This window comes from Aptenodytes forsteri, unplaced genomic scaffold (assembly GCF_000699145.1).
Source record: "Aptenodytes forsteri isolate BGI_AS27 unplaced genomic scaffold, ASM69914v1 Scaffold72, whole genome shotgun sequence".
Lineage (NCBI taxonomy): Eukaryota > Metazoa > Chordata > Aves > Sphenisciformes > Spheniscidae > Aptenodytes > Aptenodytes forsteri.
The window spans coordinates 2633974-2661204 of NW_008796193.1; the positions used below are offsets into that span (position 1 = coordinate 2633974).

Here is a 27231-nt window from a genome sequence, read left to right on the forward strand (position 1 = left end):
AATCAGCCACCCCCCCCCCCCCCCCCAATATTTTTTGACTTCCAGACCAATCTCCTGTGTGCAGAAATACTCCATTAGGAGACCACTGCCTGGTACACTGGGGCTTTCATTTTAAATTAAAGACACAAAATTGTGTGTATTTGCTTTGCAATGACGTGGAGGTCTCATTTTCATTTGAACAAACTCCTTTACAATGTCCTGACGTAAGCTGATGTAGTTCATTTTGACTTGAAGGCCACTCTTCACTGCCCCATCATTGGAAATTCACCTCATTGCAAACGAAAATTGGACCTTTTAGCCTTATGTGTGTATTTTGTGTGCGTATATACATATATGTACGTATTTATTGATTTTAGTATAAGTCCGTCATTGTCTTCAGTTACTTTATTAAAATTTTGATTTGTTTCTTAGTTTAATCCATCTTGCATGGGAATCATGTGGCTCTGTCTACACTTTGTTTAGAAAACTGCCCATTTCTGAATATGTTGTAATATGCGACATATATGAATATGTTGTAATGTACTACGTTTCTATTTCAATTAAATATGCTGTGTTATGAGATCATCTAAGGGTTACTACCTCCTTGCATCCGCAACGCGCTCACGATGACGTCAGCGGTAGCTGGTGACACGCGGGGGTGTCTCTCCGGGTGTCATCGGTCCGGCACAGCAAGCCCCGCAGATCCGCTTTGAACAGCGGCGCATTCAGCTCTGCCCCGTGCAGCCCTTGGTCAGTGATCACAAGATCAAGGCAAGCAATTGTAACGCGTGAGAAAAATGGTCTGTTTATTGGCGTAAGGAATTGCATACAAGTGAGAGGAAAAAACCTACTGAATCTGAAGGTCCTCGGCTATCTGGGGTTGAAATGTCCGCTGTTTACCTGCAGTTTAATGTCCCAAGTGTTTAAAATTTCTCCTTAAGTTCTGCACAGTAAACAGCTATAGAAAGATTTACTAAGATGGGTCCTTTTTATTCTGTAGCTGGAGAGCAAAAAGGAAAGTAAATCAAGTTGCTTGCCAAGGAGTTTTTAATCGAGTTTTTTTTTTAATCAAGAATAGAAACTTTGTGAATCCCTTGGCCAATTCTTCTTTTTTTTTTTAGTTTTTCTTTTTTTTTTACTTTTGGCTTCTGAACTCTCTTGCTTTTGTCCCAAATATCGGGATGTCTGTACCATCTTTGTCTTGTGCAGCACTCATCATGCTTCTGGGTACTTAAATAATGATCTTTTTCCATTTGAGTTTCCCATCATGTAAAATGAGTTCTCTGCAATATTGTTAGGGGCTACCAAGGGCCTTATCAAATGGTGGCTGTTTTGGCACGTGTAGATTTCTTTGTAATACGGTAGTAGGCAACAGAAATGGTTGGAAAAATCAGGACACTTCCAGAAAACGGAACTGAAATTTCATCTGTTGTGGAAAAAAGAAAAATACATTTTGCTTGCATTTTTTTGAAACTGTACATTTTCATCTCACTTTAGCACAAGAGACATTTCGATGGCAGGGTCTCCCAGCTTCTAGAAATTGCGGATATTGCTCGGCTCCAGGTGTGCGGCTCGGTGGTTCGTGGCTGCAGAGGCTGCTCCAGCCAGCCACGCGTCCCTGTGCACGTGCACTGGCCGGATCCTGCGCAGATCCCAGCCCATTAATCCTTTTCAACCCTGCTTTGCTGGGAACCATAAATACCTCTCTGCTGTATTAACAATTTGCTTGATCTGCAGAGAAGACAATATTCTGTGCAGTACATACTTTCCCAGTGAGTCACTCTGCCCCAAATTTAACCTTCTAGATACTATGGGTTTTTTTCTTAAAGTTTCTTTACAAAATATAATAGCACAGCTAAAGCTTTCATGAAGTATTTTCCAGTTGCTTAGTGGCCAAGCCCTCTGACTAGTGTGTATTTCAGCCCAGAATACCTTTGATAGTCTGTGCCAGTATCCAATGTTGGTGGTCTTAAAATTCTACAACTGAGTGGAAAACTGTTAAATGCTCAGGCTTCAGAGCATGCCTAATTAATTCTTTCTAGGGTTTTAGTCCTTTAAATAGTGTTAAAAACATGGATTCAGTGTATCATTGAATATTGCATGGTTCTGTGGAAATAAATTGCATCAGTTTGATTCCTTTAGTAGTTCAGAGAGTTATTGCTCTGTGCTTACTCTGGAAGTTTACAGGAGTCTTTTGAAAGTTAAGGTTAAAATAGGCAAAAGTTGCTAATGACGGGCAGTAGCTCAATGGCAAAGTGAGAGCCCAAAAACTGCATCAGAAAAGTCTGGGCACATAGATCAAGCAGCCGCATTTAAAAATCAGGCTATAAATCTCCCTTGCACTCGCAACACCAAAAAGCATTTGTGTTCAGCACGTGGACTTTTTTTTATTTTTACTTTGACCAGAAAATCACACTTGTGTTTGTTTTATTTCACGACTGCTTAAGGAGATTATAATGGCTTAATCCTGGAAAGTACTGGCAACACTTAAGGAGCAGGTGAGGCAAATTTGAGCTTCTTTCTCTCCTGACATCGAGTATTGGGGGGTATTCAACCTCATAAGAAACATTAAGGATCTTTCAACATCCAGGCTTATGTGCTTCTTCCAAGAGACACGTAGACGGGAGAGATGAAAAAGGAGCACGTGATGGAGATGAACTGGTGATTATAGTTTTAATGCAGAATTAAAGGGGCAAACGTCAATACGGATATCTATTCCTCTCCCTTCCCGTGCACTTCATACTAGGGGGGTTGCTCTTTGCAAAACCGTCCGGGGATGTCGGTGGCATTTCCAAGGCAAAGTTGGTAGCGCTTGTCGTGGTCTGGATGGCTTTGCTCTCCTTGGTTTCTTCTTGTTCTGAGGTTTGTGGAGACAACAGTAAACACAGGGACCCACGACAGATGTTCACCCCGTCTACCTAAGGAAACACTACGTGGAACATCTTTCAGAGCACGACAGATTGTCAGGGTAAGCTCCAATGCAGAAAGGTATGCAGATTTCCAAAGGGACTTGGGGAAGTCTCTGAAGGCAGCCCTGAAATCACATCTGTTTATAAAATTGCAAGAAATCCTCTGTTTTCAGCATGAGAGAGTGAAAATATGTTGATCTATCTACATAATATACAATTTTTCTGCGAGCATGGATCAAAACACAAAAAATAACGATAACTCAGACTGTGCTGATGGAGTCTTTGATCAATCAAAAGGTAAAACACTCGTTCTGTGAAAAATCTGAGCTGACTAGCCCCAGCTCCTTGCTAGAGTGTGTATGTTTTGGAGACTGACAATTTCAGTTTAAAAGCTTAAGGCGAAAAAAAATCACCAGGGTCAATTAGGAAATAAAGGTCATTAAAATGTCCAGGATACGACTTCCCTTTCCTTACACCTAGGTCCTAGTGCTGTCCGTGGTGGCACCCTCGTTCGACCTCACTGGAAAAGAGGACCCTGAAGGCAGCTCCCCGCTGGCACCAGAAGAGGTAAGGGAGGAAAGGGAGGGTCGTTTTCCTTGGTAATTAAATGGTATTTGTGTCTGACTTTTGCACGGATCATGGTGATGGTCAGTTAAGACACCTACCTAGCTTTGGTGTAGCATTCCAGACATCGCAACGCAAGCTGCAAAGGACAACCAACATCATCACCAGTTTCTATAGGCTTAGAAAGTGTGGCAGGGCATTACTTTTTGTTTTGTTTTTTTTTTTTTTTTTTAGCAGGGCATTACTTTTTGTTTTGTGTTTTTTTTTTTGCTTTTGTTGTTGTTTTTTGTTAGGATGGGGGTCCTAAGCCTGTAGCTATAGTGCTCCAGGGGTGTTATATTCACTCAGGCACCAGCTAGTGATGAGAGGAGGCTGTAGACTAGTTTGGGATGATTGCTCTCCTCCCCTCCACGGCTCCCCACGTAAATACCTGCCTTCAGGCTGGGGAGGCAGGCAGAGGAGCTCTCGGTCTGCCCAGCGCCCGTGTATAAGGTAGCCTGTTTGACACGCAGAGACTTGCTTTGTAGGAGGAAGCAAGCGTGATCCTAATGGTCATTCAGGCCAACCAAGAGCTGCATCACCTTCTGGAGGTGCCTCTCGGACCTCGTGCTGAGGGGTGGGATGGACCGGGCAAAGCATCTACAGGACCTGGGGCCAGTGGGCCGAGTGTCGGTATGAGGGCTTGCTGTTCCTGGCTGGGAAATCGTTTCTTTCCTTCTTTAAACTAAAGATCATCTCTGCTGGAAGAGTAAAATCAGGGCTCCTTGAGCCCTTGGTGGGGCTGAGAGGGGGACAGTGAAATCCTGTTATGTTAGAGAAATTGAAAATCTACTATCGATTTCAGGATTTATTCTACAGTATTTTTGTATAATAAAAGCACTTTTATTCCTGTTTTCTCCCCCCTACCCTACAACATGTTGCAAACACACAAAGGGTTGCGGAGCTCAGGCTGGGCAGATGCCGGGCCATCCTCATGGCCCCACTGTGCTTTCTTTATGGCCTCCCAACAGCAAGCGCTGGGTGTGGGATGTTAATAGTGTGGCCCCAGGTCTGCAGTCTGACCCCCAACGCTCTACACATTTTTCCACAGGGCCAACATTTCCACACAGAGTTCAGATGCAAAGGCATCATCATAAAGCAGCCCAGGAAAAGATAAGATGAAAAAATATGGATGAGTCGATCATAATTTTAAAAAATATTTTATTAAAAATTTTACATCAATTTAGATATTTAATAATTGCTTTCATTCTTTGATAGATATCACAAGGTGTTTTGCCCTCCAGACTGGAACTTTTTCCTTGAAAATGTTGAAATGAAACATTCAAAATGAAGAAACCCCTTTCTTAAAATTTTTCCAGAGGTACTCACTCACCCCAGCCCTTCCTCGAAAATGATTCGGTTTTTAAACCCCGTATTTTCTGATTAGTTTGTCAGAAAATCCCCAGCCATTTCTAACTGCAGAGGAAGAGAGGGGGGCTGGAATGATTTGTTGGTGGCTTTCTTGCCATTTCTTCTTTCTTTTTCCCTTTCTTTTCTTCTAGTATATGTGTGTCCTGTCTATTAACAAGGCTGACTATTGCATTGTACAAAATCTATATGAACAAAATGCTTGCACAAACCAGAATGGGTCGGAATCTTATATTTAACAAAGATGTTTTTTTCTGAAGAGTAAAGGAACTATTTTTTTTCTATTAGTCTAGTTTGCAAGACTAAAAAGTCTTATGAAAAAACATTCTTATGATAAGAATTTTAATTTTATCTAATTTTTTTCCTTGAGCAATGGGGAAATAGAGAAGCAAGGAAGGTACAGAGGGCTGAGCGGGACTGAAGGAGTTTGCTCCTTTGGTAGCCCCCACAACCTGCTGGTGTGAGGAGCCGGCACCTTCTGGGCTGGCTGGACGCAATGGGGTTGATGCCTAATTAAAAAAAATAATCAGGCTGAACGGAAGGAAGCATAAGGGGGCTGTAGCTCCATCACGTGCGTTCGCCGTCCCCGGCAAGCCTGGGTGCTCCCACCACACGCTGCTGGAGCAGCTGCACCATCCCCGTCCCTGCAGCTGCCGGTGCCCCAGGCACGGTCTCATTGTCCATCATGTCCAGGAATTTTTCAGATCCTAATGGTGATGAGCACGTGCTTGGGGGTTTGCCAAGGAGAAGGGAAAGCTCGTTGCATGGAGAGATGTTTTGACCTTGCAAGCTCAATTCCTATTCCACAGCCTAAGAATTTGGAAAATGTTTGGCTGGGCACATAACAGCCCGTGAGGAGCCAAGGCTGGGCACCAGCACGACTCCGCCGCAGCCACGCAGGGGTTTTTCTGCCAGTGGGACCAAGAATTGCTGAGGACACCTTCCAAATGGCAAACAGCACTAACTTGCGAATACGCATTAGCATAAATACAGCAATGCCAAATACAGCTGACTAAAAAGCACACACATAAATGTGGAAGTGTGCATTAATCCCTTTTTTAAAAATACACAAGTGCCCGCTTTGCATTTTAATTTTATGCAATTGCAGTGCAATCTGCAAAAAAAGTCTTCACTTCTGGTGCGCAAACCCTTGTCTTCGCTGAGATCCTTCAAGCATTGCCAAAGCTCCCCCGTCAGTTGTGTTCAGCTTTGAGATATAGATCACAAGAATAGACGGCAACTGATTTTTCTTGTCACTTCAGACAGGTTTAACCAGTATTACTTGTTAGTTAAATGGCAACTGATTGAAATTACACTTATTGAAGATTAATTAGGTGATAGACTTTGTATTTAATCAACCATTCAATACGAAGAGGTCATCTCATTGCAGCAATCGTTGTGAGATGGATATGTTATTGCAGTTCAAAACCATGGAAGAAGAGTCGATATGCTGGGCTGCCCAGGGATGGCCTGGGAGAGGGTTAATACGTGTAGGAATGGGATGAGCAAAGGTGATGGGAGGGTTGGCCAGAAGCACCTAGGTGCAAATGCATCGCAGCAGCAGGGATTGCTTCCAGCAGAGATGATAGCTAAACACGGGAGGGCGAGTAAGTGGCCGGGGAGGGACAGCGTGTGTTTATTCATGCAGAATTACAGGGCTGAGGAGGGCTCATTTCCCAAGCAGCACTGCCGAGAGAGTGCGGGAGGAGCGGAGCTGCTCGCTGCCAAGGGTTTCGGTGGGAGGCTGTATGATTTCTCCTCTCCCTTAGCTGACTAAATAGTTTGCTTGGAAGAAAAGGGATGGTTAAGCAGGCCAGAGACATGATGTATATTTTCACTTCCCTGAAAATGGCCTTTGTACTGCGGCTCGCCCATCAGGTGCACATCCACTGCTCCCTGTCTGACGGCCACGCAATGATGCTTCTACCTGCCGAGAGCAGCGGCCAGCCCTGCTGTGAGGACTTTCATCCTGTTATACAAACATCAGAGGGCATTATTCCATTTTAGCGACCAACCAAGATGTAAACCCAACCTTTGAGACGACCCGCTGGCCCTGTCCTGCAGCTCCCGGTTGCCTTGCTCACCCCCCGCCTGCTCTGCCATGCCGGATGCAACAACATCTTCTGCCTTCCTTGCACTCTTGCCCCTTGCAGCCACGCTCTAGCTCTAACTAATGGGGCTGTGCGGACTGTGGCTGAGTTTTGACCTTGCATGACGGTAAGTCTGCAACCTGGCCCACCTCTCCTTTCTCCACGTGTCTGTGCGGGGACTCCTCGGGGCAGGGACCTCTTTCCTGGATCCTATCGGATGCCTCACGCACTTGCGGTCAGGTTAAACAAACAGCAGCTCTGCCCCTGTGACAGTGAGGATGAGAGGTCTAATGTATTATTTAGAAGCTATCCCAGCCTGCAATAGTTAAGAAAGAACAATGCAGAGGATAGAATAAATTATTATAATTTAAAGTCTATTGTGCTCATAGAAGAAGAGTGAGCATATTCATCAGTCCATATGCCTCAACAGTTGGCTAGAAGTGTAGTCAAAATTTTACCCAACCCTCTCCAGTTTCCCTAACCAGTGTGCAGTTTCTCTGAGATACCCATATGTTCACAGTTAACTTTAACTATTAAATTAATCTGGAAATTAATTTGGCAACACAAAATCCCATAGGATAAGGAAGTCAACATCTTCATCTATTCCCCTTTTTAGAACAGGTCATGACCTAGGCTAAGGTTAGAAAATCAGAAGCTGAATTTTCACTGTAATTTAAATTTGCTCCCCAGCCTCCTGGCATGGCACAGGAATATAGTTATTGCCCTACAGAAATTATAATTTTCCTAGTCTGGCATCCCGTTCCTGGCAGTGATCTACAGCAGATGCTCCAGCAGAAGATAAAAACATTAGGAAACAAATGGCAACGAAATTCCATGCAGGAATGTCCTCGTCGCCATGAGATACTTCTTCCACAGCAGGCTGAGGCGGTGGGAGGGGTATGGATGCTATATAGTCTGCTCTTCTGTGGCAGGAGAGAGAACATCTTTCTACAACTGCATAGCAAGACACTCTAGGTATATTGTTATGTACACCCCACTTTAATGCTCCTTGTCTAGCTAGATGTGGACCTGCCCGATTTGAACGTGTTTGCACGGGTTGATTGCATCACTTCTGAGAGCAACCAAGATATTTAAGATCTCACCAATGGTTTAGTGTTATTCCTTGGATCTCTGGGGTTACTCTGTGTGAAAGCTGCATTAGCGTTTTGTTCAGAGGAAGCAGGAGCTGAAGGAGACGCATGTTCCACAAGTGCCGCTTCTGCACTGCGCTTGCGAGGACACGGCTAAAGGTATCTCACAGCAACGGCTGCAGAAACTGCAGACTCCGTGACATGGTAAAGATCTTCAAGTTCAGATCTGCTCAAGCCATGCACAGCCTCTCCACTAATCTCATGCGCAAACGGGGTTTTAAAAACTCTCCAGTGTCCTGGGCAGTTCTGCATCGTAACCACTCGTGACCTACAGATGCTGCCTGACCGGCCGAGGCTAAGGGCTCTCTGCACCGCTCTTCTGAAATGAACAGCCGTGTGTTTATTTGGAAATCTTCCTGCTCTGTCTCAATAGCTATTTGTCATGTTCCTTAATGCCACAGCTGTTTGGTTACGCCAGGTCATCTGCTTTTATTAGTCCTGTTCCCACCACCCACTGAAACTCACACCAGCCGGGAGAAGATTATTATCCGTGTCCAAAAATAACACTTCTCTCATCCCCCTCTTCCAGCGACCCTGGAAACTTCAGTGTTTTTCTTCTTTTCTGATTTCCAATTCTGCTGCCTACCTGCTGCCCCATGAAGGCTGGAGTAGCTGCCCTCGCAGCCGGGATCCTCGGCGGCACCGGGGTGTTGCTCTTTCTCATCGCTTTCGGGACGGATTACTGGCTTCTAGCTACGGAGACCTGTGGCGTCTTCGAGCGTAGGAATAGCACTCTGCAGACCGGGGAGGTAAACTCTGAAATCTTGTCTTACTTCGGAAGAATTGACTTATTTAAATAATTTAAAATTTTAAATTTTTAAAGTTTTGAATCTGTGATAATATTTACGCTCATTGAAAGTGACCTGCTAATGTAAAATGTCAGCCTGAGCTAACTTTAAAATCCAAACCAGCATTTCCATAGTATCTAGCATTTTGACTGAAGTAAAGTGCGTCTAGGAAACATTAAGACAGCACCTCTGTAATCTCGCAGATATGAACATTAGGGAATGAAAGGCAAAAATGTAAGAGCTTTACTTGTTGACAGCATTTGCCTCTAAAGACAGAATAAATCTCCTGATATTTGTCATTAAAAAATTTCTTCCTCTGGAGTTTCTTAATTTAAAAATAGTTCATATTTTAAGGTGTAGGACTTGGCAATCATTTACGTCTGAAGCGATATGACTACAGCACAGACAGAAAACAAAAGCAAACATCAGATGCAGAACAGAGTAGACAAGAATTCCTGCACATCTAACAAGAGGAGGCCTATATATTTTAAAATTAAGACTTACATAGGATTTTAGTTAGCAGGAAATGTAATTTTCAAAGGACAGTTTGGTATTTTAGTGCTAACTGCTGGTATCACTTGTTTATAGATCCTTTCGAAAGTTTGATTTTAGCTGCACTTGCTATTGTCTAACTCTTCAATGAAATAACAACCAGATCAGTTCCCTGAGCCACCCACTCTTCAAAAATGTTTTTGCGCTGATCGATGTGTGGTTTCAATTACAAAATGACAGGAAGATCCTTGTTGTGTGCAGACTTTTTGTTACTTCAAAGTTCAATCCAATTAGGTTTGATTTTTTTTCTGGTGTGGTGAGTCACACTTGGTAAGCATCATGATGCCAGCAAGAAATATTTTCTTTCATTTCAGAATCCCATAATCAAATGTAGGACACTGTTCGCTTGAGTCATGTTTCCAAATGACTTTGTGGGGAAAAAAAAAAAATTACGATAGAAAAACTGCCTGGCAGAAGACACTGTCTTTACTGTCTAAAGCAGCGCAGTAAAGCCCTGGAAATGGCAGAGAGTCACGGACGGAGGAGTGCCGCTCAGTTTTTGTGCACTTGGGAAATGACGATGTTAATTGTTTCAGATTTTTGTTTGTGCTGTTGTCTTTTAAAGTGGAGAGACTAGAGACGTTGCACTGCATGACATGAATAAGCATCTCAAACATTTCAGATACGCTCTTGGCCAAGTGTTATTGTGCCTGTCACTAAGGCAGAACGACTTCAAAAGCGCCAGGCAGAAATAGGAACTGCTCTTACGCTTTCTTCTGAGCTATTTTATTTCTATTTCAGACGCTGTTTCTATTATTTCTATTTCAGTTACTAGTTGTGTACAACAGGCTGTGTTTTTCCCTTCTCTGCCCTTTCTTAAACTGGCAAATCCTGTCCCTTACAGATAAGGATGGTCTCGAGTATCTGCCAAACAGCGATTAAATGTGCCGTAGATGCACTAAGTCAACAGCCATCCAGCTGATGAAGTTTGAGGGCTGCATGTTACCATTGTCATAGTATTTTTATCCTGAAAGTAAAAGGAGAATCAGGTCAGAGCTCTGGAAGCGGTCATGACTTGATGCATAAAAACCTTGAGGCAAGGGAAGTATCTTCTAACACCTCCTCGTTGAGTCCTGTCTCCTTTCCCTAGTTCACAGGGTCCAATCCTGTATGGAGTTTATCCATCCTCCACAAAATGTAATTTTAGAACAGTCACGTCTCCTTTACCTAATTGTATGTGAGAAAGGCAAAATTTATTTTGGCTATAGTTTTCATAAGTTTTTTGGTAAATAGACCGTGACTCAACTTTGCAATACCCTTCCTTCTGGAAAGACCTAAACCTTGTGCTCGCAGGTCTGGTCTGGGGGTTGAAGTAGACTCACCAAAAAAGGAAAAATTGTCAACATCCCTATCCTGGTCTACGAGAAGACTGGTGTGAGCAAACAGTGATTTCTGTCTCACAAAGGTTTAGTATAGCTTCTACTGGGCTCAGCAGAGGGAGGGAAAGAAGAGAACCTTTGGGCTGGTGATTGGGAGGGGCTCAATGGGAGTGTTAGAGTTGGGCTGTCTTCTGGGGTTAAGCCAGACCTTACATGGATCCTGCAGAGTAGCAAGGACATCTGAACTGTGGCATTGGGTCACCCCTAAAATTGCTTACTGGTAATCATCCTGCTTCCAACTGGGTACAACAGCAGTAAAACTTACTTGAGGAAGGTATTTAAGAAGTAGAATACACCCAGTATGCTCTGCTGCCCGGCATACCCATCCAGCTCTGGCAATCAGTGGTTTAAAGATACTAGAGAAAAAAGAAACTGTTTTGTGAAGGTCTGCAGGATGATTTGTTATCGGAACATTTTGTAGCTCTGATTTGACAGAAAGGCAAGAACAGCAGCTGCCTCTGTGTTCCTCAAACCCTCCAAAACCAACTCAAACAACAACAAATGAAAACCCCAACAAAAAATGAAAGCAACAACTGCCTAAGCAAAAAATACACTTTCCAGCTTTCCACCGTGATCATCCCTGTATCAGCTTGGGCTTTCATTCCTCCACAGGCTGAAACGCCGACAGAGGTCAGGAAGGAGATCCTCACTTTCCATCACGAGGGCTTCTTCTGGCGGTGCTGGTTCTTTGGCAAGGGCCACCTGGAGACCATCTGGACCTTCTGGTACAGTGAGTATGATGCCACTGCACTGCATTCACAGCATTCGCTCACAGTTTGAATTGCAAACAAGCACAACGAGGGCTCCCAGGGATGAAGAGACAGTTGTCTCTCTTTTTTTATTTCCTTTTTTTTTTTCATTCTCATTGTCTCTCTATCAAAAGCAAACTTGGCTCACCCTTTCTGTGCTCTTTTTTTGACTTGGATTTTGCTCTCAGAGGGTTGTTCACAGAGATGTAGGAACCTCTTGATGCCATTTAATATATCACCTACAAAGTCTTATGGAGTGGTGGCTTCCATCAGCAAGACCAACTCTCCCCCCATATCTCTTGATGTTTGTGTGCAGCTAAGGTCTGCTAAATTTGAGCCCATGCCTTTCCTGGCCCTTGGCATTGCTCTTCTGTTAGCGTTTTCAGCCATCGGAGTGTTCCCACCTCCCACTGATTTCAGCACGGGGAAGGCTGGACACACACGTGCGTGGTCTCCCTGGGTGCTCAGGTCCTCTAGCAGTGGGCAGTGGTGGGCCATGGAGAGCTGTAACCACATGCGTTTATGCTCTTAAGCACACAAGACCTTTATTTTAAGATCTTGCCTGTTTTGCTTTTTAAGGTCATTGAAATTACACGTGTGAATAAACAGAGAGGGATGCAAAATACTTTGTTTTCTGCAAGCGCGTTCACTCTTCAAAAAAAAAAATTGAAGGAGAAGGTGAAACCTGTTCTGAGACACCAGTTGGTGCTGACTGGTGGCCCACGTGCAGTGAAGCGTGGGGTCTTGGCCCAGTGAACCAGGTGCTCCCACCAGAAAGAGCAAAGGAGTGAGACCACCCCACAACGCGCCTGGCACCAGCGCCGCCGGCAGCCGAGCCAGCAACCAGCTCGCCTGCGTTAGTAGTGCGCAGTGGGTAATTAGAGGACAGCCTTTCCCTGGGAGGCCCCGACCCCAGAGATGTATTGGGGATAAAAAAAAAAAAAGAGAGATTTTAAATAAGTTCTGCAAAGGTATTAAACTCTGCAAAAGCCTTGACCCTGCGCTCGCTGGCGCTTCGGTCTGCTCAAAGATGTTTATGTGCCTGTGGAGCAGCGTGATCGCCTCGTAGGGCATTTGGCTGCAAATAATGCAGGTTCCCACAATAAATTTGCTGTGCAGAGATTAAACTTTCAGACGACTTTGCTGTGCCCCGCTCCCTGGCTTGTGTTGCCCGTAAAATCTTGCAGGAACAGTTACTGCCGCTGTTCAACTGAACAACGTGAGATTTCTCACACAGAAATTTTTTTATAAAAAAGGACAGGCTTGAGAGAGGGAGTTTGCCATCTAATTACATTATATGGAAATACATGATATAATATAATGTTACCTGAAGTAAAATGACTCTTTCTGATAACTGGCAAATTTGTGTTACTTCTTTAGGTATTTATTATAATAGGATTGATCATGGCAAATTAATTTGCTGCTCTCATGGATGTAATAATTAATTCAATAGGTATTCCATAGTCAATTTAGCATGAACTAATGTCCACCTATTATAAAGTGTTCCTTTGAGCTGGGGAACATATTTAAATAAGTGGCCAACCATTAATTAATTCATTTAACATTCATTCTATTACCATTAATCACGATAAGCCTCAGTGGTATTAATATTGATGGGGCACTTCCATTCTAATTGTGTTTTCCCTTCTCACAAACTGGAGGTCTTGTAAGGTAGCTTGTTCTGCTACCCAAACACCTTTGCACCTTCCAGGCGGCCTGACACGTTTTCTGGAGGAAAACAGCAATGGGAATATTTACAGTAATTTCAGCTGGCCCATCTTTTATGATTTGTGTCCACCTCAGACTCAGGTTATGAAGATGAGAAGATGTATGGGTAGCAGTCTCAGATCCTGTTATGCCTCCCCTCTCTCATCAGTCTTTTTCTTCTTTTTTCTTCTTTTTTCTTCTTTTTTCTTCTTTTTTCTTCTTTTTTCTTCTTTTTTCTTCTTTTTTCTTCTTTTTTCTTCTTTTTTCTTCTTTTTTCTTCTTTTTTCTTCTTTTTTCTTCTTTTTTCTTCTTTTTTCTTCTTTTTTCTTCTTTTTTCTTCTTTTTTCTTCTTTTTTCTTCTTTTTTCTTCTTTTTTCTTCTTTTTTCTTCTTTTTTCTTCTTTTTTCTTCTTTTTTCTTCTTTTTTCTTCTTTTTTCTTCTTTTTTCTTCTTTTTTCTTCCTAACCAGGATTTACTATCCTTCTCTACTCCCCAGCCTTCTGTCTTCGGTGAGGGTTTTGTAGGTTTTGCAGACTAGGGCATTGCCCTCTGAATTCTGTAACTGTGATCTTGCAGAAAACAAAAGCAAACCGTTTTTTTGTTGTTGTTGTTGTTCTTTTTCAGCCAGCCAAGCACACCCCAAGTTCTGCATGCATGGCTACCTCTTTCCCATGCCCATTGCTCTCGGACCTTTCCCCCATCCTTCCTACGACACGACCGCAGGTGGGTTTCTTTCCTGCTCTCCCAGCAGCTCCTTTCCCGAGCGACCGGGCAGAGATTTATGATGTGTGTCAGTGCTGTGGTTCTCCCATTGCAAATGCATGTGGCCAAGCATGACCAAGACATTTGGAACGCTCCTTTACAAAATGGCCTTGCTTAGTTGACTGCCCCGAGCCGTGAGCACATCGAGATGTCCTCCCACGTCTCCTCTCCTCCAGAGCCAGCCGTGCCTGGCCATAAGCCGTGCACCCTCCCGCTGGGTGCTCGGTGCCTATTCCCATGAGCAAGGGAGGATGCTAAATCCATCCTCTTCCTTCTCCCACCTCCTCGCTCGCTGGGAGGAGCTGGAGGCAAAGGGCTTCTGACCCATGGCCAAATCCAGACCTAGCGGGAAGCGACACAAATAATTTATCCTGGGCGGCAGGCTCGTGGCAGTCCAGCGCTGACTCGTTTCCAGAGTCTGGCTTCCTGAGAGAGCTCTAGTGTTGATCTGTTGCGAGACAAAATAAACAAGCACTGGAAAATCAGTTAAAGACCAAATTGTTAGAAGATCTGCGTAAGTGATTGGCTTATTTTTAATACACCGAATATGACACAGTTGGAGAGCTCTCCTTTCAACTGGTTCCCTTTTTATTTATGTTTCTCTATATTTTCAGAGTTCTTTAATGAGTCAGCTGCTGTTAGGAATTTTAATTTGCTAAATTGGTGGCAGCAGCTAGAATTAATTCAATGATCTTTTTTGAAATGAATTGATTTCTTTAAATAGTGTGCATCACTCTGCGTTGCCTCCGGGGATCCGGGGCAGGCATACTGCACAAACAAACATCTTGACCTTTTCCTTAGCCTTTAGCAGTACCTTTTTTATTTCTATATTTTTTTTAATGAGGAATTAATTAAAAAAAAAAAAAATTTGTCAGTAGGAGCATGTGAGGGAGAGCAGCTAGTTTCTTTTGCTGTGCTGTGCAGGATTCCTGCCTTGGGGAACACACCGCAGTGTAAAATGGATACGAGGGACCTGTCGATGGTAGAAGGAGGAGCCCATCGCAGGCTGTGTGCAGCAAACATGCGGGTTAAGCGGTGGGATTTTTTCAGCTTAGGAGAGGCAGGCATGACGTCTAGTTTCTGAATGATCTCGCTGATAAACACACTATTTTTTCCGTACTAAATAAAGGGCCCTGGAAGCATCTGTCCCTGCCTGTCAGCCCTTGCTATGAAACCCTCTTCAGCTGCCTCCCAGAAATGCCTGTTGGGACGGATCCCGGGAAGGTTCCGGGGAGAGGATCTGCACAGGGGCTGCACCCCAGGGTGCTGCGGGGCTCTGCCTTGGAGGCTCCCGGCACCCACCCCGCTATGATCCCCGGGGAGACGAGGATGTCTCAGCACCCACATTTAGGGCAGCAGGAGCATTGGGCTCCTCTGCTGCACCAACCCCGCTGCAAAGCATTCGGACATCTGCAGAGAGCAGACGCTTCTGTCGTTAACACTCATTTTATTTCAAACCAGTCCATCCTCATATGCAAATGATGACAAAACAGGAGGCCGTCCAAGAAGAGGGGTCCTCCAGCTATTACCTGCTCCAGAGATAATTCTGCCTTATCTGCATCCTCTTAGGCTCCCTGAGAGAAATGGGTGACGGGAGGTTAAACATGAAAATGAATTCTGTGGTTTTGGAGAGTTCAAGATACTTATCTCTCCCTAAGTGGCTCTCCTGACAAAATGGTTTCAAATGAGTAAAATGCATCTTCTCTGTATCATTTTTCTTTCAAGTGTGAATCATTTCAGCATTACCCACTTGCTTGTGCTCGGCTTAAATCTCTCTAACTAGCGCTTCTGAAAAACAACAGGCAGAGCAAGATGCAGTGGTCCGAGGGCATCAGATAAATCAGGGGAATGGGGAGCAGGGTATCAGACGGTCTCTGCCTGGAGACCACCACCTTTGGCCAAGGTTTACGACGGTGACTGGAAGAGACTTGGCTACTGGGGGACTGAAATCAGTGGGCTACGTCACATCCCGTGGGATGTGGTGGACGCAAGCTTGCTCGGCTCTGGCTGGCGTGGTTGCATGAAGTCACAGCAAAACCCCCAAATTCAGTGGATGAAGAGGCAGCTGTTCTCTTGCCCTGTTCTCTTACTTGGAGTCAAGCAAGGCCATTCATGGGGGAAATCATGAGCTCCCATTTTTCCCTGCAGTCCTGCTAACAAAACCCGCCTTTATTTTAAACCAGAAACCTGGCACCTTCCGTAAGTTTTAATTAAAACGGAACAAAGATGTGGTCTGATTCCGTCTCTCCAAATTTTGCTATTTTCTTTCCTTTCTTGCCAAGCTCTTCCATCCCCCACAGGCACAGCTAAGCACGGTGTCCTTTACTCTCACCCCCTTTTGTGGTGTGCTTCCCCGGCAAACCCTTCCAACCCCTTGTACTCATTCCAATCCCATTATGTAGGGCATGACATTCAACCTGAACTTGCGCTGGTTCCAGGCGCATTGCACCCATGCCGCAGCAGGGAGTTAGCAAAGCGGGAGCTCCAGCTCTGCCTAACACAAGCAGCATTACAGGTTATTGCTTTTGCTGTTGCTGAAGCAGTTGTTGTTAAGTATGGACTTCCAAAAACCGTTTTTCCTCTCCTTTCCCCTGACTTTACTCTTTTTGACCGTGCAGTGTACAGAGGCTTCTGGACGGCGTTCATCATGCTGGCCATCGCCGCCGGGCTGGTGGGAGGGCTGCTGCTGGTGTGCAGCGTGCCCTTCGTCAGCCCCGGGTCCTACAAAGTCGGAGGTGGATTCCTCCTTGCCTCGGGTAAGCTGCCAAGCTGCGGTAACGGGATACGGCTGGGGCGGGAATGCAGCGGCCGCGCTCCGCTTCGTGCGTGCAGGGGAAGGGGAGGCAGCCGGGGATGAGGCGCTGCTGGAGGCAGCTGGGGGCTCTGATGGGAGCTGCACTGACTTGGAGTAAATGATTTCCTCCTTCCCCCACTGGAAATAAACCTCTATGCCCAGTCCAGCTTTAACAAGATAGTCCTTCGTCCTACCCCCAGGAAGGCTGGGGTTTGGGAAAAATACTTTTTTTTTCTCCCCCCTACTCTTCTATGCAATGCAGAGGAGCAGAGCCTTTTATTTTAGTAAAGTCCGTAGTAGCATTAACCCTGGGCAGCAATCAGCCACGCTCTGTTCCCCTAAGTCAGTCTTTGCATTTGGGCCTCTCCTGTCTCTGCTGTTAGCATCTGGTAGAGCTGGAAACCCACTGAGAAATGAAAGGCATACCTGGCGATTCAAAATGGGAGGGCTGGCTTAATAAAACCTGAAAAGATAAAGCGGTGGCACAGTAGGAAAATGAATTAAAAATAGGCATTTACTCATTATTCCCACTGCCATTACAAATGATTCCACTGAATTAGCACTTGGGCTTTTTCCTTTTTTGTATTTGAGAAGGAGTAGCTGGCTTAACTAGTAGAAATACTTGATTTATAACAGTGACTCAAACTCAGAAAAAAGCTTTTTTGCAACTCAAGCAGCTAAAGGCTGGAGCTCAGCTGAGCCATGCCAAGTGAAGAACTTCATAATGAAGTCAGATCTTTCTCTGTAAAAACAGCATTTAATTACGGATCTTGCACCAGGTCCTGCTTCCTCATACGCGGCATGAATCAAACATGAACCAGTATCTTTGCTCCCAGTTTGGGCTTTGAGAGTGCTCAAGTTTCTTTGGACCAAAAACATCAATGGAAAGATTTACCAAGAGAGGTCCCAACACCGACCCTGGAGGAACTCCACCTAAACTCCTTCCAATCTCACCATGCCCTCCCATCATTACCTTTTACCCTTTCCCCCCATTATTTAGCTCCTTATCCATTTTATAGCTCCTTTCCTAATTTCTATCTCCTCCAGATGTACTAACAATTAACCATGTGATGCCAGCTGAGCTGCTTGTTAAAATGAAGCTAGATGACATCTATTTATTTGTCTAAAAAATCTGGAAGGCACTAAATCAATGTGGCCCTACCTGCCTCTGCTAATTCGCTTTGCATTTTGTCCAATTTTCCATTTGCCTCTAGGTCTTCAGTTATTGAAGCGAGGGCAGCGAGCCTGTGGGTATCTGCTTATCTCTTTCTTATATAGTTTAATAAATGCTTGGTTGGGCTTAATTTTTCCAAAGGCAAATTTCATGTGGTTTTACACACACGGATTTCATTTGGGAATGCAAGACGTCTTGCTATCAGATCTCCGGTACCAATGGTCAGGTACCAATGCCTTCTACTGGGTAGTGTTGGCCACTTGACACGTGTGTGCGTTGAAGTCATCTCTCCTTGCGAGACTAGGGCCGAATATTTGAATCCTCTCAGATGTGACACCCTGGCTACCTCAGCTAAAGCTCTACCTCTTCAAAACACTCAACTTTCATCCCAAATGGAAAAACTGAGATCGGTCACCTTCTGACGCTGGCCAGATAAGAAAATATCACACAGAAAAGGACGTCGAGTAATATTGAATCACCGTATTCCTCTTTTATTTTTCATTGTTTTTGCACTTTATTTGACTACTTCTTGATTAAAAGGCTGGGGCATAGAATGTGACACTTTTTAGAAGAGCTGCTTATGCATCACATAAACCTCTTGGCATTAGACAAAGATGCCGCTGTTTTAAATTGAAGTTTGTATTAATGCAGTTTCAATCTGAACAGCAATCACTGTTATTAACTGTCATTAGGAGGAACAAGTTCAGCTGGAAGAGGCTTCCTGCTATATTTTCAATCTAAACTGTAGCTAGGAGAATGCAATAGTATTTCAGCATTTTCAGCAAAGTTTTCTTAGAGTTTCAGCTGATCCTCTTTTTTGGGGGGGGTATCCTGAACTCAGACCTCTGGATCCTGCTTGACGCTGGCTTCCTGATGGATTTGGGATGCATCCTTCCATGATTATTTTCTTGCTATCCCTTCTAAAAATATTTTGCATAATTGCGCTAAGCAGTAGGAACAATAGGTTTAACACAGCTTCAACTCCTTAGCTGTCCCTCTCCTTTAGATAGCGGGATGTGGAGAGACGACGCAGGAGAAAGCGCATCTTGTCTTCTAATCATGGCCTGCGGGTCAGTGTTAATTAACCTCCCTCGCAGAAATGATGTCTCCTTGAGGAAGTGTGAAAGCGCTGGCAATTTGTAGAGAGGGAACGTGTTCTGGCAGTTGGATGGTGAGATGGGGCACCATGGCTGCAAGATGACCTGGCCTCTCGGGGCACCCTTTATATACAACTTTATTGTCCATAACCTCCCTCTGCCCCTTTTGGTAGCAGCCCACGCCGAGGTGACGAAACCAGAGCCGTGGTTAATCATTGCAAAACAATGCAACATTTGCCACCGAAAGGCTCCAAAGATATTATTGGTAAAATACGCTCCCAAGCACATTTATGGTTAACCAGCCTGACGTGATCTCGAGGAGTTGCGTGTGCCCCTCCATCGCTGGGGGAATTCAATGCCTAAGGGTGAAGATTGTTATCGCTCAATTAGATCCCTTTGGGTTTCCTCTCCGAGATGCCTTTTATTTACTGTACTTTCAAGAGGACAAATCTGACTGTCTGCCAGCTACCGTAACAAATGTAGTGCTCGGTGGGTGGCACTTCTGAGAGCCCTTTCAAAGGACCGGAGCCATCCCCCTCGATTTCTTCTGCTGGGCGACTCGGGAAATACAGCTGGAGCCCATCTGACATTTGCTGCTTCTCGCATTTGCACATCTACCTCGCCAGCTGAGCAGTTATCCTTGCCAGCCTGTTCCCAAAAGCGCCCGAATTGCATGAGCAAATAGCCAGCGTGCTGCTTTCCTCCTAACATTTGCCATCTCAGACTTAGCTTCAGTGCTTGCAAGGGGGAGGCAGCTACTGACTGGTGACTAATTGTCCCCTTGTTTCAATAGTCAGATGACAATATGATTAATTATCACTACAATGTCACCGAGAGGGCTGGGTGAACGCTGCACTGCAGCTTCTGGAAACTGTTTGAATTGCTGAGACAACTTTGTTTGTGCTCCTTGGTTCCCTGTACTTGTGCTCCTCGGTTTTAATTTCCTTCGGGCATTTTAGAGACCGAGCTTGGAAGTGAGCACATGCTTCATCCAGACCTAGGGCAATTACTGAGCTTGCAGCGCTGCCCTAATACGTCCGGACCAGCTGCATAGCTGTAGGCTTAAGTGAAAAAACGACCAGAGCTCTACCTGGTGGCTTGCTCAGGGGTGGGGAGAGTGCTCTGGAGGGAACGCACGGGCAAAGCGTGACTGTACGGTGAGTTTTCAAAGCAAGCAATAAGGATGCGTGTCTCAGGTAATGTTAAGCAACCTAAAGAGGAGCTTGTTATCCGCTTGCCTTACGCTGGAAAGCACAAATACATGATGAACCATGTACAGTCTACACTTCTTCCAGCTGCTCCAGCATCCCCACTTGTGTGGCACGCATGGGCATGCTTGCACTGTCCCGCAGCCGCAGGATCTCTGTGGCCATGGGCCGTTTCCAGTGGGCAAAGGCAGCACAAAGCCTCTCCTGTGCTTTCAGAGCCGTGTCATGGTCCTGCGAGAGGAGCACGGTGTGTGCTCAGACCAACCTCTTCTTCAGTGTGAGCCGACTGCATTAAAAAAAAAAAGGCTGCTTCGCCAGTCCCATGAATAAAAATGCTGAATTTTGTGCTCAGATTCCTCTTCCCAAATCAAGCATCTCCATTTTGGCAATCTCAGGCTCCCTACATGCAGTAAAGACTCACAGTTATGGAAAGGCAGCTGAAGATCACCCCTCCATTTCCTTGTTATTAACATCCTCAAGAGGCAACTAGTGAGAAAGGCGAATGAGTCAAAGTTCATTTTTCTTGTAATTAGCAGATTACACAAAAGTTCAGTAGCTTCCGCAGAATAAGAGTTAAAGATTGAGTTCACTCACCTGTCCTACAATTAGCAGCTCTAAAGGTGTCACAAGGATATAAAGGGAGAGAAAGAAAAAGCCCGACTCCAATTTACTCACAACGAAGGTGCAGCTCTCCCGGGAAAGGGAGATGGAGCGCCGGGGTTCGTTGTCCTGCAGTTAGCAGTGTACGAAGGAGAAAGATTTAATACCCCGCTTCAATTTTCTTGCAATTAGCCCCTCCCCAGAAGATGCCGTTGACCTCATCAACTCCTTGAAGCCGGAGTTTCACAGTTAATTTTTTTCCATACCATCCTAATGAACAGAGGCAAAGAGCGAAGGGGAGAGAAAGAAAGAGATCACTTCGCTAATTTTCCAGTGGTAGAAACCACAGGGATGCTGAGAGGAGCATGGGGATGGTCTGGTTTGATGAGGTCTTCGCTTACGCTTACCCAAACCCAACCCATGTCCTGCGTCTCAGGCATGTGTGCTGATGCAGGGCTCATTTCTTGGGAAGAAAACGAGATTTTTTTCAGTTTTTCATTTTGCTGCCCAAGGCAGGAAGAAATCTGTCTCTGTACATAAAAAGCCATTTGGGGCTGGCAGGGAACAAAGACGTCTTTCCACTGCGGCTGAGACCAGAAGCCCCAAAAAAGGAGATGGTAAAGTGAGACCTGTTCAAAAGATGAAAAATCCAAAATAAAATAGCATTTTAAAAGAAAAATGCCAAACGCTTACTTTGGTAATATGAGAGTGAAAAATCCTGATATTCTCATTATGATGAGTCTACTAATGTCTAAAAGCGTGACAAATTTTAGGCAGTTTCATGAATACTTGTGATTGTTCCAAGTAAGCATTTTTTTCCTGAACAGTTTTCAGTGAGCTGCCCTTTCTGCGCTTCCACCGTCCTTCTTCGGCTGCACCTGCCCTTTTGATTTTCTTTTCTCGCCGAGGAGATGGTGTAAATCCCAAGGACTCCTTGCCACTCAGCTGTAATTATTCCAGGGAAGAAAGCTGCTTAATTTACATTTTCTTCTCATTTTCCCAGCGTGTGAAAATGTTCTTAATTTAGATGCCGTGGCCGTGCCATCACCTCCAGTACCTGTTTAATAATAAATCCTTCCATACCGAGACCTGGCGCTTCTCCTGGGGCGAGGGGAGGGACCATTTCCCCACCCTTAGCTCCTGGCGAGTTTGGGGAAGGTGCCACCCGCTCACGGGGTTTCCCCACACCCTCCTCAGTAAGAACTGGTAGGTTTTAATCTGATTTCTTCAATAAAGGAGGCTTAGACCATCTAAATTTTCCTGGGACAATTCAATGCAAAACCCCTGGTTATTTAAAGAAAAGTAAGATAATTCAAAAGTACGCTACCGCACCCGTGTCCTCTGTTCTGCCAGGGCTACGTTTTTATTTGCGTCTCTTACGGTAGGTATTATAAGTTAATGATATAGAAATTGATCTTTAAAAGAGCACTTTTCAAGGTTCAGTTGCTATCTAATTAATTTAATTTTAAATTACATCAGTAATAAAGACTTAATTGCCTTCTTATCAATATATTGTATTTTGTAAAGGACATGTGACTATTTAAACATGCAATCGTTTTCTTATAGTAGAATAATTGGTATTTTAAGCATACAGCTATCATATTAAGTGTAAAATATTTATTTGTGCACTTAATTTCAAGTGGTATCAAAATCTCAATGAACATGCAAATGTTACAACAGCTGCTGTTTAACTCCTAGCCTGCCTCTCCAGCAAACATAAGGACTTTTCCATGTAAGGGAGAACGGCTTGAAATAACAGCGTGTGGTGATGTAAAGCCTGTTCGTACGGTTACACCAATTTTTGACTATTAAGATTCAATCTTAATGTATAGGAGGCAATTTAATAGACAAAACAGCTTAGGATGGGTAGCTTCAACTTCTATATAGCGTAGAGTTATATAGAACTAGTCCGTAGTGAGGCTCACGTAGTGAGGACTTTGAACCCTCTGTACCTTCAGATAAGTCTCATTTTTGGCTACAAGATGTGAAGTGGAGGTTTGTAGCAGCAGATGTGCTTATATCCATTAGAAGCAGAAACACAGTTAAACACTGACGTCTTTTCTCTGACCGAGGTTTCAGTAACCACCATCGCTGAGCAGATACATCAATGTCAAGCTTTACCCGCTTCTTTTGCTTAGCATAGGAGTTGGATTTTGTAGTGTATAAGCTGCCAGGAAGAATAATTAAATATCGTACAAGCTACCTTTGATTTAAAAATTGCAAGGGGAAAAATTAAACCCGGCAGAAGCCACAACACATCCACAGAACTGTGTGGTAACTTGTCAACTAAATTAATTTCAAACTGTTCAGTTCTACTATAAAAATATTATAATCTGTGATGTATTTCTTTCATATATGTGTCTATGCGCGTACATCTAGATGTTATACCGCATCATTTAAAAATAGCAAGCTTCTAGCTGTGAAGTAGCAAGATCAGATATTACTGAAGTGCTTTCAGATCTGTCATCACACCGTCACTATTTAGTTTTAATATATGTGGACTTTAAAATGCACTATATATATTCTTTAATGCAACACAGTAAATAATATTAGGGCCACTCTAGTTTTTGTCATCTGCTTCATACGGGGGAGCTAGACCTGCAGCCTCTGACTACCATCACTTTGAATTATGGGGAAAGGAGGTTCCTATTAAGGCACCGAAGCCCCCAGACCCGCTGGGGGCTGTGCCAGGTCCGGGAGGTGCCTGTTCGCCACGTGCTTTTCAGATGTGACCGAGCTCTTCCTGCAAACGCTGACCTTCGATGGGTATGCATCTGGAAATACGAGATCGCGAGGTCTCACGGGAGATCTGCTATTTGGGTCACAGGCATCCTGCAGGGCTCGGGAGGCTCCAAGGGGAGCGGACCCTCTCTACGTGAGATGCTGACCTTGCACTCACTGCTCAGGCTTGAGTGTGGCCTCAGCCCTCCTCCCGTCTGGCTCCAGGGGAGGGCAACGGAGGTCTCACTTGCCAATAAAAAGACTTTCTAGCCTGGTGGTATGAGCTGTTTATTATTCTTTTTATTATTCTGTTATTTAGTAGCCCATCTGAGATTAATATCTCATGGCTACATGCCTTTTCCACTCTACTATGTGTTATTCCTCTGCAAAATAGGATCATCTATACTCCTTGCTGTGTGTTTTAATACCTGGTTGCAAAGCTCAGCTTAAGGAAGGGTAACACAAGATGTGAAGGGGAACTGCCACGAGCGGCAGCAGCCGCTCGGTGTCTGCGTGGGCTCTGCTTGCGCCGGTGCTGGGTGTAGCAGGTTCGATGCCAGATAACGCTTGCCATCAGCAGGACTGATCCCCGTATCTTTGCATTTCTGGTGGAAATTGGATCTGACACTACTTGGAAGGGTAGATAAAAAAAGGAAAAAGTAAGTCTCAGTCTCGCCTTCTCACTCATCTCAGACAAATTAAAAATAAAAAAGGCAAAACAACCCCCCTTTAGGACAGGAATGCAGAGATAGCCTCATGCAGATCCCTGCTGCGAACATCAGCCGTGTTCATGATGGTTTCTCCATGGCCATATCCAGCTGTAATGGAGCCCTCAGTAGCACCGGCGGCTAAAGCACGAGGCGCCAGTGTGCCTGCGGCTGGGCGGGAGCTGGTCGCGGTGGTGTGGGTCTCTCCCATGGCGAGTGGGTTGGGCTTTCACGGGAACCTGCAGAACAATGCCATGAATAATAATTCTGCAACGCTAAGCTTTGATGCAAAGGACCTGCAAGAATAAATGGAAATGTGTTGCGATCTTTTCTCAATTTTATTTCTGTGTTTCATATGCTGGTTGTAAGCAGAGAATAAATCATCTTTGTCTCTCTTTCCAGGAGGCTTATTTCTCCTGCTCGTATTTCTCTTTGTGATGTGGAAGGAGTTTGCCGCTGATTTTCGGAAGTACATCCTTCTGGAGAGAAGTGAGAAGTGCATGGACGATGTACCCGTGCACGTGTATTACGGGTGGTCGTTCATGTTCGCCGCAGCCGGGGTGCCCCTGGTTTTGCTTTCCGGACTCCTCTTCTACCTGGTTGGCAGAGACATTATGAAGTCCCTGGAGTAAGACAAATTTGGAGAAGGCCTTTGAGAAAATTGGTGATGGTCCTTGTAATGAAACATACACAAGTTTTGAAGACTAGATCGTTTTTGTAGCTATAATTGTCAGCATAGGTGCATGATTACACTCGCTCTTACATGGAGGCAGGGATGGAGCGCTGAGCATCCAACCGCTGTCAGTCCAAAACCAGCCCCAGCTGAACGTCCAGCTTCAGCACTTTGGCACTTTGGCGAAATTTAGACCTGTCTATGGGTTTTGCGTCGGTTTTCCCTGCAGCCCAAGGAAGAGCCTCCGCTGTGAAATGCGGCTCCCCCGGCTGTCGGCAGAGCCCCGCATCCATAGTCAGCAGGGCTGGAGTTTTATGGCGTTCCCAGCATCCTTGTTTCTTGTAAAAGGTAATCGAATCTGGCTGCAACGGTGTACGCTATAATGTCTATTTCTGAAAAGCAATTAAGGATGATTTTTTTTTTTTTTTTAGCTGGCTCTAATTGATGTCAAAGGACAACGATTTTAATGGGATGTCGGGAAACATGAGAAACTTTTTTTTTTTTTTTTTTTTTTTTAAAAGCGCCCTGATTCTGAAGATACAAATGTACCTGGACCTAACCTAACTTTCAATAAGTGAATAAACTCATTTCTGTGGCATGAATCATAACATGAATTAATTAGTATTTCTTTACAGCACGACATTACTCTGCATTTAATATTTTCCCTGGACGCAGTGTTGTGGGGATTCTCAACCCAAAACCTGAAAGATGGTCCGAGTTGGGAGAAGGGGAGCAGGAACAATAGCACTATTATTTTTTATTTTGTTTGTTATGGTAGACCATGGGACCTTGTTGCATTCTACAGACGTAACACAACAGCCAGCTCCAAAAAGACAAATTATATACCATTTAGATACTTTTAAATTCTTGAAATTGCTCCGGTGTACATTGTCTGACAGACTACAGTGGTCCCACTAAAAAAAATGCATGCTAATATTATATGAAACTATCGAGGTACAGGAGGTGAAGTAATTTATACTGTATATGCAGAGGTTTGTAAAGACACTTGAGAAATGACAAAGATTTGATCTTGTCATGTTTTTCGGGCTGGATCTTGATGCTTTGAAGTAGTTTGTTGGGCCCTTGCTTGCTGAAGTCATTTGCATAACTTTTAAATCAAACTTCCTAAAAATGCACGCTTTTCTCATGAATGTCATAGTTTGTGCTAAACATATATCTCCCAAGCTTTATGTCATACTATTGACTCAGTATAGTTAATTAATAATGTAATGTAAATCTCTTCTAGAAAGCAGTGAAGATTTTTTGCAGTATAAAAATGTTTGTTAATGCTCTCCCTAAAATATTATTCAAGTCTGGCATTTCTTTCCTTTTGGAGCAAGTTCTAATTATTCTTTTACAAGATTCATGGCATACATAGAGTGAGAAATTGTAATTCCCACATGTAAAGATTAGTTCTTTCATATAAATAACAGGCTTGGTCTACACTTCTTAAGCAAAATTCACACTGTTTTCCCTTAATAGAAATTTTGTTTGAATAGAATTGGTATATACAGGTAAAAAATCATGTTTTTTCCCAGTGAATAGATGTTTCATGACATTTACAAATACACAGATATTTCAAAATGGCCATTTTATTTGGCCCTTCTAAACTGTTTTTTTTTCACGGTATCTCCTTGGGTTATGCCTGTGCCCCATCAGTTCTTCAAGTGATAATTTCTCACTATAAATTCCCTTTGAATAATTTTTGTCATTTAATTATCTATTCAGTGTAGAGATGAACACTTATGGTCACAAAGAATAAAAGTATATAATCCAGGAGCAGAAGAGGTCAAGATTTACAGTCACTTGCCTTTCACTGATCCCATAAAACAATCCAAGCATGCAGAAATGATGATCCCATAAGAGACACCGGGGCAGAAGAATGAGAATGCAGCAAGAAATCCATCAGACTTATTGATATCTGTGAAGCTGAGGATCCCTGAATTTGTGAATATGGAAGTGAGTTTTATATTATAGAATGAAATATTTATTAACTTTCTCCATCTGTTCTTTAAAAAAATTACTTTAATGTCATCAAGGCATTTATGGAATACATTTAGCTTAATCATGCATTCATGCCTTAGGGAGTAAACCATCCCTGGAGACTTGCTCATTCTGGATCAGCTCTAGAACAAGCAATAGTTTAAAACTCCATCATTGTTTGAAAAACACGACTGAATAATTCTTGAATTGAGTTTTTTTAAAAAAAACCCCACCCTGG

The 27231-nt window shown here is 44.0% G+C and overlaps 1 protein-coding gene across 2 annotated transcripts; it reads left to right on the plus strand.

Moving 5' to 3' along the window:
* Positions 1–8549: 8549 nt before the first annotated feature.
* On the plus strand, positions 8550–25616 carry LOC103906169 (transmembrane protein 182). Of its 2 annotated transcripts, none has more exons than XM_009288010.2 (5): positions 8550–8849; positions 11432–11549; positions 13899–13997; positions 16655–16792; positions 23636–24730. In XM_009288010.2, the coding sequence occupies exons 1-5, from the start codon at positions 8697–8699 to the stop codon at positions 23794–23796; spliced, it is 669 nt and encodes a 222-aa protein (XP_009286285.1). In that variant the 5' UTR covers positions 8550–8696; the 3' UTR covers positions 23797–24730. The 2 variants fall into 2 exon arrangements, with proteins under 2 accessions (XP_009286285.1, XP_009286284.1); XM_009288009.2 differs by lacking the exon at positions 23636–24730 and adding an exon at positions 24740–25616 and having other exon boundaries at positions 8557–8849.
* The last annotated feature ends 1615 nt before the right edge of the window (positions 25617–27231 follow it).